Source organism: Penicillium maclennaniae, assembly GCF_028827695.1.
Source record: "Penicillium maclennaniae strain IBT 15551 chromosome Unknown utg000002l:1.0-2354659.0:1.0-2356205.0, whole genome shotgun sequence".
In the NCBI taxonomy this organism is placed as follows: Eukaryota; Fungi; Ascomycota; class Eurotiomycetes; order Eurotiales; family Aspergillaceae; genus Penicillium; species Penicillium maclennaniae.
The window spans coordinates 30,295-48,476 of record NW_026623214.1 but is presented as its reverse complement, the minus strand read 5'-3'; the positions used below and the strand labels follow the sequence as shown (position 1 = coordinate 48,476).

Genomic DNA, 18,182 nt, shown 5'->3' with positions numbered 1-18,182 from the left:
CCCTATTGCGGCCGTACGGGATAATCTTAATACTATATTATAAATAGAAGAAATAGGGTAAATCCTAAATACATTAGGTAGATAACTTATCTATCTATAGGTGTATCTTAAAGATAAATTATATACTATAGATATTAAATTATGCCTAAGGCTATATATAGGCTTATTAGGTTATTAGTTCTCTTACTATATATTATCCCTCCCTATAAAATTAACTATCTGATAGTTAAGTGTAATTAATTTAGAATATAATAAAAGTAAAGAAAGATAGGACTACAATATTTATTCCCTATCGCTATAAATATTATATCTCTTTTTTATTATTATTATTCATCGGAGATATAATTTTTAGATTAGGGGGACTAATATATAATCTTAATACCTTATAATAAAAAAAAGAGTCCTTCCTAAATATTAGCTTCTTTACCTTAATTATATCTCTAAATAATTAGGTATATATTTATTATACCTTTTTTCTCTATAAGATAATATAAGCGGTTACTATAGCTTTATTCGGTCCGAAGAGAATATCTAACTTAGCTAATATATTAAGGTCTATTTAGCGACTATAACTAACTAATGTAGTGGGAGAACTGGTGACATAATGAGCCTATGTGTGGCCTCAGGCATGATTTAATGTCTGCAGTGCATAGTACATCTCCAGACACACTTAGAGAGAGAAAAGTCATCTACCTAATTCATTCAGGATTCACCTAATTTCTTCTATCTATAATGCAGCATTAAGATTATCCCGCACGGCCGCAACAGGGTATCAGTACGGCCTCATCCAGCATCCTCTACACCAGACAGGCAGTGTGTGTGTGTGTGTTGTCCACTCTGCATCGCCAGACAGCCATCGAGCCGTTCCCATTTCAATATATATATACTACCTACTTAGTATAGAGGACGCTAGTTAAGGCTATACTGATACCCTATTACGGCCGTACGAAATAAACTTAATACTATATTATAAATAGAAGAAATAGGGTGAATCCTGAATAAATTAGGTAGATAACTTGTCTATCTCTAAGTGTGTCTTGAAGATACACTATGCACTGCAGACATTGAATGATGCCTGAGGCCACACATAGGCTTATTAGGTCACCAGTTCTCCCACTACAATCCTCAATTAACCCTCAGTATGCCGTAGCATGGAGGAATTTGTCTATCACAGGATCAGCACACTAGTGCTTACATGATTTTTTTTTGCAGGAAGTAAGTTCCTTAGATCGACAGTACGGGCCTTAAAAGGAAGGATGTGAAAGTGTGCAGTGCTGCATGAACTAGAATTCCTAACGTGAACATATTTGCCGCCTTCTTGAGATATGGTTTGTATTTAAGGTGTTGTGTGACACTTACATGGGACAAAAGGGTTGTGGCTGGCGTCGTGGCTGGCGTAAGACGAAATGCGAGTCTTAGAAACGGGCAATTTGCAGCTGCAACATTAAACCTCGAACAAGGCGATCATATGAAATTCTTGCGATTGATTTTCTGCCACTGAACTCAAATATCTACCGGGCGTGGTTCTGCCATACTCCATGCAAAGACCGTCTACATCAGTCGATGCGATATCCATCTCGAGTTGGGCTGTATTTACTCCGCTTGCTGCTTGTTCACTTACCGCTTGTTCAATGAGGATTTATCCTCTACCGATCGACCCTATCACCTTTATTCCCGACGACTTCTGGATTGACATCTGAATCTCCATCCTGGACAACGTGCAACCCTTGCTCCCCACTCATGAACACGGCAGTGGCGGAAGCCATGGAGATGAGTCTAGTAAATGGAGTTAGAACTCCGCAAATTCGGCATACGTTTGAGCGGCCGGGATACTCACTTTGCCGCAGATTATTGGCGGTCCATCAGTTATCCAATCCGGGGGGCGTTCTCGCTTCAACAACATGCGTAGGGACACTAACTAGTATGGAGGCGTAGCGTTGGCGTTGTTGGATATGGCCGATGCGTGGCCGTGTGTATTGCTAGAATACCAGATATAGTGATGAGTCTGTGAAGAGGACTATGCAAGATTGACTGCCATAGGAATGAGTAGAAGCAATTCTGAAGAACGGTCACTGTATTTGGCCACTGTGTTGTACGTACTGAAGGAGTATTGAAAACGCTAGAACAGCATTCACAGGTCTCTATTCCGGCTTCTTGGTTTTGTTTGCTCGACTCGTCAAGATAAATTTCAACGTAATTCATAGGGATTAGCAGATGAATTGTAGATTAAAAATTGATTTTACCATGATTTGATCCAGAAGAGTGAAGCAAAGTCCTGATCGAAAGGTTTACCACTCCGAAAAAAAGTTTTTTCTATGGGTCTACAGTAGCACTAAGCAAGCATTTATTACATGTCACGCAAAGCGCCTTACTCTGGGGGTTCGGTCCCTGAAAGCACTAGTGATCCTTAAATTACCAAAGAGGGTTTACTAAGCACCTGCGATCCTCAGTCGGTAGATGATGTGAAGGTCACAAATAGCCCTTGGAACCATAAAAGGCTATGAAACGTACCGAAAAGCCTTCTGAGAATTGTTGTGTTTAAACTGCTTGTATAGAATTACGTAAACAAGGATTTATGCACCTGTCTACCCCTTGCACACAATGTGTAGGTAAAATAAAGATGCCATTTAACACTAGATACGCGATCCATGGTCATCAGACACACTGCGACCCATGGTGAGGTTAGGTGAGGTTCTTTTAATTGTATCAATCCGTATATCCGTCATGGGATGAAGGAAGCATAATTAAACTTGAATTCTCCACGAAGAAGTCCAGGCATGTGGAAGCACTCCGCATTGTGAAGCAAGGGACGGTCGGTATGTAATGTTGGTGACCAAGACTTTCTTCAAAACTTACCACACCATGCAGGAACATGCAGCCGGCACGCATATTCTAGCCGAGCACTGGTACATTGGAATGACTACTCAAGAACATGTGACTGAATGAAATAAGTACAGTAATTTGGGGCGTAAGTCCATTGGGCTCTGTAGCTTTATAAAATATTTTGGTTACCTGCAAAACGGTAGGCTGCTATCCTGCATTAACACCAAGGACACCCATCGTTTGTCTAAGGCCCCCAGTCTACACTAATCCTCCCAACCTCCAAGTTTGTGGGACAAGAGGGCAAAGTCTTGTCAAAGGAACCTTGATGAGCTTCACCCTTACAATCGATTGCTGAACCATCACCTCTGCGAGCGATGGACCGCCACCAGATTGACCTGATACAATTGGTACGTAACCCGACCAGCTCAAGCGCGGTACTGCGATCATTCCTTCTGGCATTTATCTTGTACGCGTTCTCCATCGTCGTCAACAGATTATTCTTTCAACCCCTCAGCAAAGTGCCGGGGCCCAAGTTAGCTGCATTGACCAAGTGGTACGGCTTCTACTACAATGTCGTTCGTGACGGCCAGTACTGTCTATCTTTTCCTTCACTTCACAAAAAATACGGTATGTCGAAGGTTGATCTTGTCGGTATCGGTTGGGGCTTAATGCGCGTTCGTTTCATAGATTCACCAGTCATCAGAATCGGGCCCAATGCTGTCCACGTCAATGACCCGAATTTCTATCAGGAGTGAGTCAGTGCATCGAACACATGTGAACACGCAGCTAACGCGTTCACAGGATGTTCTCCATGACGACGAAGTACTACAAAGAGCCCGAGTTTTACAAAGCCCTCGGAGCAGAAGGGGCAATGGCCTCAATCCTAGACCCCAAGAACCACCGCATGTACAGGAACCACCTGCGACCTCTTTTCGCCAGCCGAGCCGTGGATAGAGTAGTCCCTTGTTTGCGTCTCGAGCTCGAGAAGGCAACATGCATCTTTGAAATGCATCGTAAACATGATCGTCCGTTGAACATACAGGCACTATATCGCTCTTTCACGGTATATATTCCTCTGGAAGGACTGGCCTGTCCCGCAAATGTTAGTACTAACGATTTATTGTATGTATCTAGTCGGATATGGTATGCGAGCTGCTTTTTTGCGAAACCCCGAATTTCATCGGTGAGGGCAATGGGTATCATCCATTCGTTGCGGCGCTGGATCGTTTTACTGCGTTTTCCTGGCTCGGTATGAGATTAATGACGCTTATATTAGGAAGAGGTACTAATCAGGCTGACAGTGGTCTATTTCCCTTGGATCAAGTCGATCCAGTTCCACCTACCCTTTGGCCTAGGCGACAAACTGGCCCCTGAATTCAACGAGTTCAAACGAGTGAGTACCTTCCCTGTGTTAAGGTATTCTATTCACTGACTGGCACGAGCAATGTAAAACCTGGGAGGCAGAATCCCATTTCAAACGCGAGTCAGGCGCTCAGGTAGAACGAAAGAATCTGTTCGACTACTACGCAGAGTTGGACGCTGGTCCTGAGACCGCTGTAAGCGGCGTGGCTCAGCCAGTCGAGGATGCTTTCAATTTCTTGACGGCAGGCACGGAGTCAACGGCATATACACTATCTGCTACAGCATTCCATATCTTGAATAACCCGCATGTGTTCAGAAAGCTCCGCGAGGAGCTGGATGCTTCGATAGAGTTCATACGGGATGACTTCAATGCGAAGCAGATTCAGGCTCTACCCTGACCTGGTATATTTCCTTACCCGGACTCTAGAATTCTGCTTTTGGTTTGCTGTCCTTTGCTGACTATAAAACTACCCAACAGGGAGCCGTGCTCAAAGAAACCATGCGACTATCAACCGCGGTGCCCGGCAACCTTCCCCGGCTAGTGCCCCCTGGGGGGGTCACAGTTGGATCTGTCTATCTACCTGAGGGCGTATGTCTTACCTTATCTTCTCGTAACAATGCTGTACGGGGACTGACCTCTAGCAGACTGTTGTATCCTCCAGTCATCTATCGATTATCCACAATGAAACCATTTTCTACGACCCCTACGAGTTTAAACCCGAGCGTTGGCTGGGTGATGAGGGTAAGGAGCTCGAGAAATGGCATGTCGGATTTAGCCGGGGCCCTCGGCGGTGCATTGGGAGCAGGTGAGTCGATATGCTAGGCTCAGTGGCATATTATTTGTTATTGGGGGCAAGCACTAACAAGATCGCAGCCTTGCATACCTGGAGCTATCTTGTGTTACAGCATACGTATTTTCGCGATTCAAAATGACGCTGTTTGAGACGAATGAGAGCAGCATGCAGTGGGTAGACCGAATTAGTGCGCGCAATAAGAAGGATGTCCAAGTGAGGATATTGGCTGATCGGTGGGGGAGGAGGCACATTCCATAGCCAGTAGCACCTTGTGCAAGGAGTAGGTGGAACAAGCCGATAGTATTCAACTTGGAACAATAGCAAGGCCCAGAGTGTGTCTTGTACAACCTGGAACTACAGCCTTTTTGGAGTTCGTTGTCGACCCCAGGACAAAACTTTGAAGCTCAATTTACACTCTCGATGCCGTAAGCTGAGCTGCACTTGCTGGGTCTCACCGACACTGAATATTACGAGGCGGTTTTCATATGACCCGCAGCTCATCCCTTTCGTGCATGTGCTGGATATTTCTTGCGGTGTAAAACGAGGGAATGCAGACGACCCTTGCAGCGGATCTGCCGTGCTGTGCTCTTCCATTGTCCACGGAAGCTTGGTAATACAAATATTGTGCAATGATCATCGGACCTGTTGATGAACGTGCTCACCATTGCCTTTTCCCTAATATCCTTTCCTATCCCAACATATAGACTTCACGTATACCCCGAGTGCAAACCAAACCTCCCTCGTGCACATCATCTATGAGCATTTTCTAATCTCACGTCTGGAATATGGAACCTCATCATGACGGGCATATTCTAAGAGTGCTACCAATGCTTGCCTCGAACGAAAACTTCCTACGACTGATGACCGCCTTCGTGGCCGGAATAGCTGCACATATCACCATATTCCGGCGGGGAGAATGGGATGTCGCTGCCACCAAGATCCCAGTCGGTCTATGTCTACTGCAGAGCTGCCTATTCGGCTACTACCTCTTCGTCCACGACCCTTCAACCCCAATCTACACTGCCCTATGGCTGGTAGGCCAGATCACCCTGGGCCTCCTAGCCGGAATCAGTGTTAGTATTCTCTCCTACCGCGCTTTTTTCCACCGACTCAACAGTTTCCCTGGTCCATTCCTCGCTCGCCTTTCCATGTGGTACGTCACCAGTCTTTATGCCAGGAACCCGGATGCCTTCAATACCGTGCGTGGGCTTCATCAGCACTACGGCGATTTCGTGCGCACAGGGCCGACAGAGCTCTCAGTGAACCACCCGGAGGCCCTGCACGCTGTCCACTCGGGCCGATCGGAGTGTACGAAGGGGCCATGGTATAGTATGCTCCACCCGTTCATCTCGCTATTTGCAATTAGAGACAAGGCGGAACATAGCCGACGCCGGAAGCCTTGGGAGCTTGCATTTCGACCGAATGGTAGATGGTTCCAATACATCATTTCCTTGTATGGCCGCGCTAACAATAGATAGCGGTTCTGGAGTACGTGCCTGCGCTAGAGGAGGGCACAACTGAGCTCTTGGAACAGGTTGAAAGGCGCAAGGGGCAGTCCATGGATATGACTTACTGGATCAATTTATTTACATTTGATGTAAGAGCCCGCCTCGCTACACCAGCCAAGTCATTCAACTAATGGATCCGGTAGTTGACCGGCCGAATAGCCTTCAGTCAAGAATACAACTGCGTCAAAGACAACAAGAAGCATCCCATCATGGAGATCAACGACTCGTCAAACCTAATCACCGGCGTCGTGAGCCACGTCGTTTGGCTCATCTCGTTCATCAAGGCGACACCGGGCTTGAACGCGAATATGAAGGCCCTCATCGGGTTTTCTGAAGAGCAGGTTCAGAATCGACAGAAAATGCAGACGTACGGGCAGCGGGACGTGTTTTCGTGGCTTTGGGAGGACTTTATGGAGCAGGGATGGAGACGCCACAGTCAAGACTTGATCTGGTGGCCGATGCATCCCTTGTCATCTTCGCAGGCAGGTTAGTATAGCCCTTCCCCTACAATCTCCCCTGGTCAATAGACCCTGACATTTTTCTCCAGTGGAACGGTCGCCGTCACAATCATCGGCTCCCTCTACTTCCTCACCTCCACCTCCCCATACTACCTCACCCAAATTCGACAAGAGCTGAACGCCCTAGACGAAATCAACTCGCACACCATCTCCAAAGTCCAGACCCTCAACGCCGTCATCAACGAAACCCTGCGCCTCCACTACCCTGCCCTCTCCGGCTTCCAACGCCAAACACCCCCAGAAGGTATCCACGTCGGAGGACGGTTCATTCCGGGAAATACCAACATCAAGATCCCTTTTTACACTCTCTTCCGGGATGAGCGCAATTTTTCGGAACCGGAGAAGTTTATCCCTGAGCGCTGGACTACAAAAAAGGACTTGGTGAAGAATCCCGAGGCCTTCGCGCCGTTTTTGCTGGGGCCGTATAATTGTCTCGGCAAGAGTTTGGCGCTTATGCAGGTGAGACATGTGCTCGTGGAGTTGATACGGCGTTATGAAATCGTGCTTGCGCCCGGTGCAGATCCGGAGAAGTATTGGAGAATGAGAACGGATGGGTTTGTGATGGGCTTGGCGCCGTTGGAATTGGCATTTACGGAGAGGGAAGTGGCTGGGGTCTAAGTAGATAGTTGTACATTCAGTAGTTCAACTACTCTGACCCTAGATGGGCGTGGTTGTGCGCTCTGACTGCCATACGAATGGGAGGTTTTTCTTGCGCGCATGCCACCTTGTTTATGTTTCTTGCCATGTAAACCAATGTAACGCCAAGAATATTAAGAGCGGCAACTTGAGCAATTCCCAATGTAAGGGGCACCAGGCTCAGTGACTCTGCAAATTCAACTGGACAAAGGGTGGAAGCAAACATCACGCACTGATCGAACAATTTGTCCCTGTCCTAGTCAAGGTCAGGGCGAAAGGATGAAGGTTAGATAAAGCCACATCGACGACGAACCGCCAACAGTTGAAGATAAAAGCTACCACGGTAATTAGGCAACCGATTAGGTCTTTACAAGAGGCTCTGCTAGTCGGTAAAGTGCAAGAAGCAAGTTTCAGCTCACTAGAACGTTGTGTGTCTCTTGAAGGTTTGTTTTGGCCTGATTTTTCTCAAAGGAGCCGTGTATTTTGGGACGTTTGTCTAAAAGAGAGACCGCGAGATGAACAAATCCTTTCCACAACTTTTGTCTCTCAAAGAGGCCCTCGTCATCTCGTGAGTGCCTAGGAGTGGACTTAGACTACTCACATTAATTCATCAATTTTTCACATATTTTCATCTTCACTTATCCGACAATTTATGAGTCCCTTTTTCTGATTCCAGTGATCTGATAGAAGCTGGCGCCCCCCCTGGTCATCATAATCCTCATCGTCCTCATAGCCGTGATTTTATAACCGCCGTCCTCTCGTGGGGGTAGGGCAGTCATTCCTACCCGTTTAATCAAGGCTTTTATCAATGCTTTGCCCTTACATTAGGGCTTTGCTCGATACTGGCTAATCTTATCGTATCAATTAAGATCACCGGCTTCACCGAGCCTAAGCTCACCGACCTCGTTTCTGCCCTTGTAGGCGAGATTAATTATACTTCTCGGGCTGCTAGCCTGCGCCGGTCATTCGACGCTCGCAATAGACAGTAAAACAAGCTCCTCATCCGTGAATACGCACGCTCTACCTTCGCCGACCCTCAAACCCCTACTACAACAGCCTAATCATCAATTTAATCTATCCACGCATCTATACCTGCCGACGCCTACCTGCCAACGCCATCAGGATACGACGAGCTACGCGAAATAATATGTATCCCGCTATGCATTCGCCGCATTTGACCACGTAACGCGTCTATTCATTATCAACCGACGGTATCGTCCGTCTGTACAGACCTCTGTCTACACAGCCCCGATTAAGCTACACAAATATGCTTTGACGGAACCCACCCATACTCACCCAGCCAGGAATAGCTTCAACTGGATTGAGGAATAGTTATCCTTCATACGGATATCTCCTAGGCGCATATGCTTAGAGTTAAAAGAACCCCACCTAAAAACGTTAATGCTATGGTCATGGGGGACGTTTGTAATCTCACTTAGCCTACTTCTCCTATAGAATTACTTTATCACGCTTCTATATATCTACACCTTCAGTTATGCTCTCTGACGAATGTAGATTTAGGAATTTAACACACTCAACTTGTATCCGAACAACTGTTAGAGCGGTTCCATCAGCAGTCGGTAGGTTTCCTCGGGTTATTTTAAGGGAAATGATGCTCAAACGCAACGTTAGCAGGACAGCAGATTAAGCCGCGTTCGAGGTGACGCGGCCACCGCCCCAGACATTAATACCGATATCCTCTCTCAGTTCAGAATACTAACCTAATAGGATCATTGCTGCGCGGGAAGCTCCACTAGAAGCAGTAAAAGCTTCGTTGATGCAAAGATTGAAGCAAAAAAAAAACATCGACACGCCGGCTGGATCTGGCCCGAGGCCCTAGGCGAGATATACCGACACGAATGACAACATTCGGGGTGTACTTGGATTAGCACACCACATTCTTATAATGAAAATATTTAGTTATTCAAGCTCCAGCTACCACTTTTCAAAAAAAGGGGCTCAAGGGCGACAGGCACATTACGAGGGAAGCGAAAAGGCATCGAGATGAGGCGGAAGGCATCCCGCCTCAAGATTCGCCCAGACCGGAACCCCTCGAGAGAGGTTCTCCTGTTCACATTGAACGGGGGAAGGCTCGATAACAGGCTAGCAATGTAATCCAGACGTTACCCATATAGAAACACTTACACAATGACTCCCATGCCTCGTCAGAGTTGGGTCATAAGGTTTTCCCGATAGATAAACTCTGTATGGCACCTAATGTCATTTCAGGAATCAAAGATTTGTGGTGAGGACTGGATGAATGAGTAGTTGTCTGATCTATCTCCCACTCCCTGATAAAGGGTAGTATGTGCCATAGGCATCTATGATGCCTTAGGTCACATTATTATTCTCACATGTTCTCCCACTACATCGTGTCGTTCTATGTAGTGGAAAGCCTCTGCACCACTTCCGACCTGCGGCTCACCCGCCCCACGGCCACTGCTAGGTCTCACGCAGGTCCGGAGCCGGTTCCTGGCAGGGACCGAGAGGACCCATCAGATCACACTGATACCGAAACTTATAGGGACTGGTATAAATTTGCAAGTCTTAGAGGTAGGTCTGCAATGAGGAGTTTTTTATCGTCTCGACTATTACAGCACTTTCGGGTCCGAGTGGGTTTGACATGAACCACGACTCCATGCTAGCCACAGCTCGTCGAAGAGATATGTATTAAGTTCGAATCTCTCAGAAGCACATTCTGTGATATGATAGATCTAGCTGTGAAATTGACACCTCCAAGATCTATGTCATCGCGACCAATTACCCATACTCTCAGTCCGCTGTTTGCCATTGAGACATCGCCGTATGCTTTCTTATACTCAGATTTCCAACTTTCTGTACGACGCTGCTATCAACCAAACATTGGCCGACAATTTTTCATCCTCAGCGGCGGAGGAACTTGAGAACATCTAATAGCCTTTCACTGGCTCCTGAAGAATCGTGGAAATCGCTAAAATCTTAAATATCGCATAGACGATTCGGACCCAAATGCAAAAAGATTATGTCATTTTTGAGTCCAAATTTTCGCACGAGCATATGGCGTATTAGGAAATAACAGTACAAGTCGAGTGCTGAATGGTGATAGACGGCCTTTCAGTTGGTTGATAAAATTGCACTACGCCGAGGGTGGGAAGCACCTCGATAGATTCAAAACATCATCAACAATCGCCTTAAAGCCTTATGCAGGCTTGCTTGACCCTATTCGATTACCTTTAATATAGAAAGCACGGTATAAATGCAAGAAGCAGACACAGCAAGTCTAGGTCCTATAGAAAGGGTAAATGAATCACGTCCAATCAAAATGTTTCCTGGATCTCAACCAGAAAAGTCTTGTTATTTTCATCTAGCCTCAAATGATTGACAACGGCTTATTTCAGGAAACAAATGTAAAAGATTATCGCTTACTGTAATAACAGAATCGCTGACTGCATGAAGGAGCGGTCTGTCGGATGACCAAGGCTTTTGTCATATATAAGACTATTTAAGGGCAGGATAAGCAAGAGAAACCCACTTTCTCTTTTGAATTACCCCTATGTGTTCTCCTCCCTTATGGATCTAACTCCTTGGGCCCGTGTGTTTTACCAAGTCTGCGTGGTCAGACAGCCATCGAGTCATTCCCACTTCAAAACTTCCAACCGCTTTTAGACAGTGGAAAACTCTGTATTTCAAGTTCTCCCTAAACAATGTCCGATACAGGTTTGGAGATCCGTAGCTGCCTTCAGCCAGATTTTTTTGGCGATGGCTTCGTGACGCTGTAGCGGGTAATCAAGGCTCATGGCCACGTAAGCTTAAAAGTGCGCAGTTCTACATGCCCCAGAATGTTGGACTAGTCCAATTTAGCACATATTCATGGCTTTGCCGTCTATTATGACAAACTCCTTGCTTTTGAAGCCTCATTTAGATCTTTCACAGGTGTCTCCAAATGACTTGCCCTTTCAGCTACTTAAGGAAATACAGGTACTCAATCGCATCTTCAGTATAGTTACGCATAATTCAACCAGTAATCAGCTCTTAAATGAGCACTAGAAGAGTCACTTCTTTCTACTGGCGCCATTGTAGTACTTAGGGTTCTTTCGTTCGTGTCTAGTGCATGCCGCATGTGATTCATCCTTCTCTGAAGCAGTTGTTGGGACACATATCAGGCTATGGTCGTGTAACGTATCTGGATTCAAGGGGCTTTCAGTTATTCTTCTTTTCCATTTTTTTTTTCCATTGGCAGCTCTATTGGTGAAACCCTAAAATACCCACCATTCCCCAAGAAATTACCTGCGGAAAGATCAGGAACATGAACACTCGAAACCGTTCCTTCTCTTAATGTCACGGTTCTTTCATCCTCTTAAATGCAGATCGCTGCTCCATCATTTGGAGATTTAATTGAAGAAAAGAACTCACTACAACGCCTTTTCCTCCTTTGACTCATTCCTTCAAGAAATCGCAACACCAGTGGCCAAAGCCGAATTCTTGATTTTGAAACATTCCGCTGGGCAAGTCCAGCTTCCACTCAATTCGTCGTCTTCTAATCATGTAAATTCCAGATCCCATACTTCGTAACGTCACTTCCATACCTGGCTCGTTCCGATCTTATCTTGAAGTTGACGAGAGAGGGGTATCGACTTCTTGTGCTTCATACTCGATCTGTTGTCTTACAACGCTTCGCGGATTGTCACGCCAGATTACTTGTCAATGTTTTTCATCCAAAAAAACATGTCAGTATGGTATTACTTGGCCATATTCACCGCGATGTGGCTGGTTTATCAATATCTGAAGCCTATTCCAAAGGTCCCCGGACTTCCGGTAATCAATCGTGCAGACCGCTGGGACTTTTTCTCGATCAAAATGAAGCGACGTTTCTTGAATCATGCCAGCTCACTCATGAGAGAAGGCTTTGAACAGGTAAGTTGCATTGGGACATTTCTCCGTTACTTGGAATGCGTTTCTCAGAGCTTGCAGTCACCGAGCGGATTTACGATCATGTCTGTAAATGGGCCTAAATTGGTCCTATCCCCAGACTATGCAGATGAGATCAAGAATGACTCACGGTTTTCCTTGGAGGACGCTGGACTGAGGGTAAGCAATCATTATCTTTCTGATTGAGTGTGCGAAGGTGAGTCAGCCTCAAATGCTTATGTCTCAAAATAGGACTATCCCCGCAGTATTGACTGCTTGGAGCCTATCAGTGGTGGAAATTTGCAGGTACTTAGGGGATGCATAGCGAGGATTACAAGAAATCTCGGTAATAACTGGGCCGTGAGTATCGATAGTGTCCATGTGTGCTAATACTGTGGGATTGGAAGCCTCCTTGACTGCGCCTCTATCGGACGAGACAAGAAAATCGTTCCAAGATCATTGGACAGACAACCCCGGTTGGTACTATTATCCTGGGCTGACTGACAGGCCCTCATAACGCGGCCGCTGGCTAATTCACGTGATACTAGACTGGCATCCTGTCCCACTAGGTAGCGGCTTACAAAGGATGGTATTGCGGATCTCCGGTCGCGCCTTTCTGGGGCCGGAGGTTTGCGGCGACACAAGATGGATTGATGCAACTATGGGATATCTGGAAATGGGGGTTAGAACTGCTTTCGTCCTCCAGGTCTTTCCTCGTTTCCTATTTCCGCTGCAAAGATGGTTCCCTCTGTGTCGGAAGGTCCGAAAGCATATTGACATGACAGGAACGATTCTCCGTCCCTTAATTGACAGCCGTCGTGCAGACAGAAAGTCAGCACAGGATGCCATTAGTTGGTTTGATGAAGCAGCCGCTGGAGAGCCGTACAACCCTGTGTTTTCTCAGCTCTCGCTCTCCTTCGCATCAACTCACACCACCGCTGATACAATGACCAAAGTCATAATTCACCTCGCTGAAAATCCAGCTGTCGTTATAGACCTTCGGAAGGAAGTTATCGACGCAATAGCTAAAAATGATGGATTGACAAAGTCCGCTCTATCTCAAATGAGACTATTGGACAGTATTTTGAAGGAATCCCAGCGGCTGGAACCTTTGGCATCAGGTATTCCCCACGCTTTCCGTTTTGTTCGAATATTGTACTCTAACAGCTTGCTGATATGATCTTCCTTCCGTGAGCAGCAACGATGAACCGGGTGACATGTGAAGACGTGACCCTTTCGAATGGCCTATGGATTCCACGGAACATGTATGTGTTGGTGTCGGGGCATCGCATGAGGGATCCTACCCTATACCCGGACCCGGGTAAATTTGACGCATACCGGTTCGTCAAGATGCGCGAGAGCGGCAATAGAAAAAGTGATTGTGCATACACAGCAGCGACGGTGGACCACATGGGATTTGGCTACGGGAAGCACTCTTGCCCTGGCCGATTCTTTGCCGCCCATGAGGTAAAGATTATTCTGTGCCACTTGATCTTGAAGTATGACATCAAATTACCCGAGGATCAAGCACGTACGTATTTGCTTGCCGGATTCTTCACATCCGCTGGACCCAGGAACAAGCTTCTTGTTCGCAGGCGCGTCGAGGAAATTGCACTATAAAGCTTACTGCTTGCTCGGTAGTAGCGAAAGCAATCTCTATATCATCAAATAGACTGAGGAGTTCAGTGCGCTTCTTTATCCGATCAATAGCTTAACATACTGACCCCCGCGTACCTATACTCTAGTTGTGAGTGGTGCGAGGGGCTCCCCTATTTCTCCGCCTCCGTATTGGCCTCTACCCTATTGTCAATCGTAGTGACCACCTTACTATAATTCTTCGCCCGATCATTAGCCCGGCGTGCGTGCTTCCGCGCCACTACGTACGTGTCTATTCGCGGTCGGCCTATCCCATGGGGGTAATTGTGTCAGCATGAATATCCCCCGGCATGAAGGAGAATGTGTTATTCCGTATGTTTGTTGGATTTACATATCTGTTCCGATAACGTGGTCGGTAAGCGAGTGAGCCATGTAAGCGAGTGAGCCACCTAACCACTTTTTCTACACTCTACATATATTAAGTAATGTAGTGGGAGAACTGGTGACATAATGAGCCTATGTGTGGCCTCAGGCATGATTTAATGTCTGCAGTGCATAGTACATCTCCAGACACACTTGGAGAGAGACAAGTCATCTACCTAATTCATTCAGGATTCACCCAATTTCTTCTATTCATAATGCAGTATTAAGATTATCTAGCAAGGCCGCAACAGGGTATCAGCACGGCCTCGTCCAGCGTCCTCTACACCAGACAGGCAGTGTGTGTGTGTGTATGTTGTCCAGTCTGTATCGCCAGACAGCCATCGAGCCGTTCCCATTTTATATTGGCGTCCCCAAGAAGGCTCTTTTGTTAAGGTATATCACTATACAAAGAAACATATACCTAAAGGGTGGGGATCGCGTTTGACCCTGAAGACTATAAGACTGTCTGAGACCTTAAGCGGGAGACTATATTCACCAGCGATTATAACGGCATATATTCGGTGCGGATAGCCGAGAGTAACTAGCCGAGATATAGTGCTCCCCTAAATATACTTAGTTCCTATAAGGAATACTATCGGACTAATATATAGGAGATACGGCGGTACTTCAGATATTACTAAAGATATAGCCTATCTAATTAAATATAGTAGCCGAGTAGGGATACCTAGGTATCCAATAGCTATAGTACTCTACCACACAGATAATATTAATATAAATAATTCTATATTATAAATTATAAGAAGAGGAAGCGGCCTTAATAAGAAAAAAGGAAGAAGAAAAAGAATTATTAAAGAGATATAATTAAAAGTAAAGCGCATAGAGTTAGCATTTCTTTTTGGCCGAAAAGCTATCTCTTTTCTATAAGTAAGTAATAGCGTATAATATATAAGGTATAATAGCTCCTAAGCTATCGGACCCTAAGGGTATTCTAACCTTTATAGATTACTATAAACCTATACTAAAAAGATCTGAATTAACCCTAAGTAGTGATAATTATATAGATAATATAGATTATAAGTACTAGCCACTATTATCCTTAGCTAAACCGCCTAGTAAGGTATAGGCTATACCTTATCCTTATATAGTTTAAGTACCTTATTTCTTTATATTACTAGCTCTAGGATCCCTAGGAGCACTATACTTTAATAAGACTAATATCTCCGAGTTCCTAGAGAAGCTATAGAATATATATTTTAGATATAGCGTTAAAAGCGATAAAGATATTATAGGTATATTATCTTAGTATTACGCGAAGGTCACTAAGTCTTAGGTAAAGAGATAAGACTCCTAGCTAAGAAAGGACTAAAATATCTTTAAGGAAGCCTTCTTAGAGCACTTCTATAATAACGATAGCGAGTAATAAAGGTATATAAAGATATACCTTTAATCCCTTATATAGGTTAAGCGGATAATATAGGATAATATTCGCTTATATCTTAATAAGTTCGATAATATCTCTAGCCGTATCTACTTAAAAGGCGAGATTAGCGATATAGATAAGGTAAGTCTCCTTATCTAAGGACTTTTATAGTAGCTTAAGGAGAAGATTATTAGAAGGTATTCTCGTAAGTAGTTACCGAGAGAGACACTAATTACTTATTCGGAGGTATATATAGTAATTAGGTTATATATTAGAGAGAAAACTAATATTTAGAGAATTCTTTCGACTATTAAATCTTCTCTAAGTAACCCTAAGCGTAACTAATAACTTTATCCCCTATAGTAGTCGCTTACTACTATTATAAAGCCTTAGGAAAATTATTAACCGACCGTTAGTTAGGTCTAGCGTTAGGATAAATAGGATAGGAAGCTTAGAGAAATATAATTATAGATAGAGGCACTTACTCTTAAGCTATAGGCTAGCTAAGATATAAGGAATAACGTTTAGTACGAGCCTAATAGAAAAAACCCTTCGAATAGCCTCGGCGCTAATCCTTTAATAAAATACTAAATATATAAAGGTACCTACTTCTCTTGACTAAATTAATATCTATCTATTCGCGATATATAAAGCTATAGTATTATATATTATAATACTATAAATCAGATAGTTTTAGGCACTATTAAATAACTAGGCCCGAGACTATATATAATCCTAGGATAATTAAACTAAGAAGCCTTCTAAGCGTAATATAATAACTAAAAGAAATAAGAGTCGTATAGAGTATTCGTGTAGCTAACTAATAATATCGCTTATATTACTCTTCCTGCTCCTACTTATCTTATAAACCTAAATATACCTATCCACTTTATTATTATTACGCTTCTTAGTACTACGCCTATATAGGAGAAGCTCGAGGAAAGCGAGGATAAGGAAGTAATTATCTTATTTAGTGCTATTAACGCTATTAAAGGCTATCCTATAAAGCGCCGTAGAGACTAGGATATTACTAGAATAAGGAACTCCTAGACTAACAGATTCTAACTATATATTACTAATACTAATAATAATAATATAATATAAGACAGATAGCCTAAAGAGACTTAAACTATATAGCCTTAGTAGGAAGCTACTCCGCTATATAGCTATATTCCGAGAAGAGTCCGCGGCCCTATTAACCTAGATATTACGTAGCGAAGATCTTAGCTTTCGGATATTATAATATAAAAGATATAGGAAACCGAGATTACCCTTATAATCGGTAAGCTCGCTAGGTCTACTCCGAAGATATACGCTAAAATAGATAAAGGTATTAGTATAGATATTATTAACTAATATATTAATAAGGTACTCTCGTAAGTATATACTTAGTCGAACTTCGTAGATATCTCTCTCTCGAAGGAAGTAAAAGGTAAGATTAACTAAATTATAAGAGATATTACTAAGTATTATTAGGAGATAGGTAGTCCTATCAATATAAAAGATTTAGCCGCGAAAGTAAGCTACTAGAATACCTAGATAGCAGATATCTCGCCCGTATCTTCTCCTTATAAATACTTTAGAGACCTCCTATTTATAATAGTTTCTATCGGCGGATAAGTAGTTAAGGTATATATTAATATTAGATTGTTAGTTAATATTATCTGTAGAGATATCACCTAATCTATATAAGCGTAGATACGGCTAAAGCTAAGGCTAAAGCTCGTTCCTATTAATAGCGATAAGTTCGTAGTTAGTGCTTATATTAAGAATCTGCTAATTAATATCGGTAATATTATAACTAAGTTATATATTATAGTTAGGGATAGTTATACGAACGATCTCTTACTTAGTAGGATATAGGCGAAAGACGCACTACTATAAATCTCTGAGAAAGGTAATAGGAGGGTTATCTGCACGATATCGAGCTAAGACAGAAGGAAGCGCGTTAGCTTTAAAGTGTATTATTCACGGAATAGGGGATCCTTCTATAAAGACTAACTTTAGCCCAAAGAATATAAGACTTTTGGTTTAAAAGCCTAAATAGGTATTTAGTAGCCGCCTTAATACCTATCTCTATCCTAGCGGCCGAGTCTACCGAGACTATTTATTTAATAGTACTATCGAATACTATAAATATAATAATCACTAAAGAAGAAATAATAAAAATACACAGAAAGTAAGAAAATACAAAAATATAGCGATAAGAGAAGAAGAATTATATAGGGGAGACAAATTATAGGGTAAATAATTT

The 18,182-nt window shown here is 43.8% G+C and overlaps 3 protein-coding genes across 3 annotated transcripts; all 3 read left to right on the top strand.

Annotated features, from left to right (window-relative positions):
- Nucleotides 1-3,197: 3,197 nt before the first annotated feature.
- Nucleotides 3,198-5,237, top strand: N7477_001251 (cytochrome P450; the record flags this gene model as incomplete). Its single annotated transcript, XM_056962914.1, has 9 exons — nt 3,198-3,450; nt 3,511-3,574; nt 3,625-3,886; nt 3,958-4,072; nt 4,125-4,216; nt 4,266-4,379; nt 4,664-4,774; nt 4,831-4,991; nt 5,060-5,237. 9 exons carry the CDS (start codon nt 3,198-3,200, stop codon nt 5,235-5,237), a joined length of 1,350 nt encoding a protein of 449 aa, XP_056825833.1.
- Nucleotides 5,238-5,806: 569 nt separating this feature from the next.
- On the top strand, nt 5,807-7,623 carry N7477_001250 (cytochrome P450; the record flags this gene model as incomplete). The annotated part of the gene is made up of 4 exons (XM_056962913.1): nt 5,807-6,404; nt 6,458-6,576; nt 6,631-6,977; nt 7,035-7,623. 4 exons carry the CDS (start codon nt 5,807-5,809, stop codon nt 7,621-7,623), a joined length of 1,653 nt encoding a protein of 550 aa, XP_056825832.1.
- Nucleotides 7,624-13,114: 5,491 nt separating this feature from the next.
- N7477_001249 (cytochrome P450) lies at nt 13,115-14,148 on the top strand (the record flags this gene model as incomplete). The annotated part of the gene is made up of 2 exons (XM_056962912.1): nt 13,115-13,649; nt 13,727-14,148. 2 exons carry the CDS (start codon nt 13,115-13,117, stop codon nt 14,146-14,148), a joined length of 957 nt encoding a protein of 318 aa, XP_056825831.1.
- Between the last annotated feature and the right edge of the window lie 4,034 nt (nt 14,149-18,182).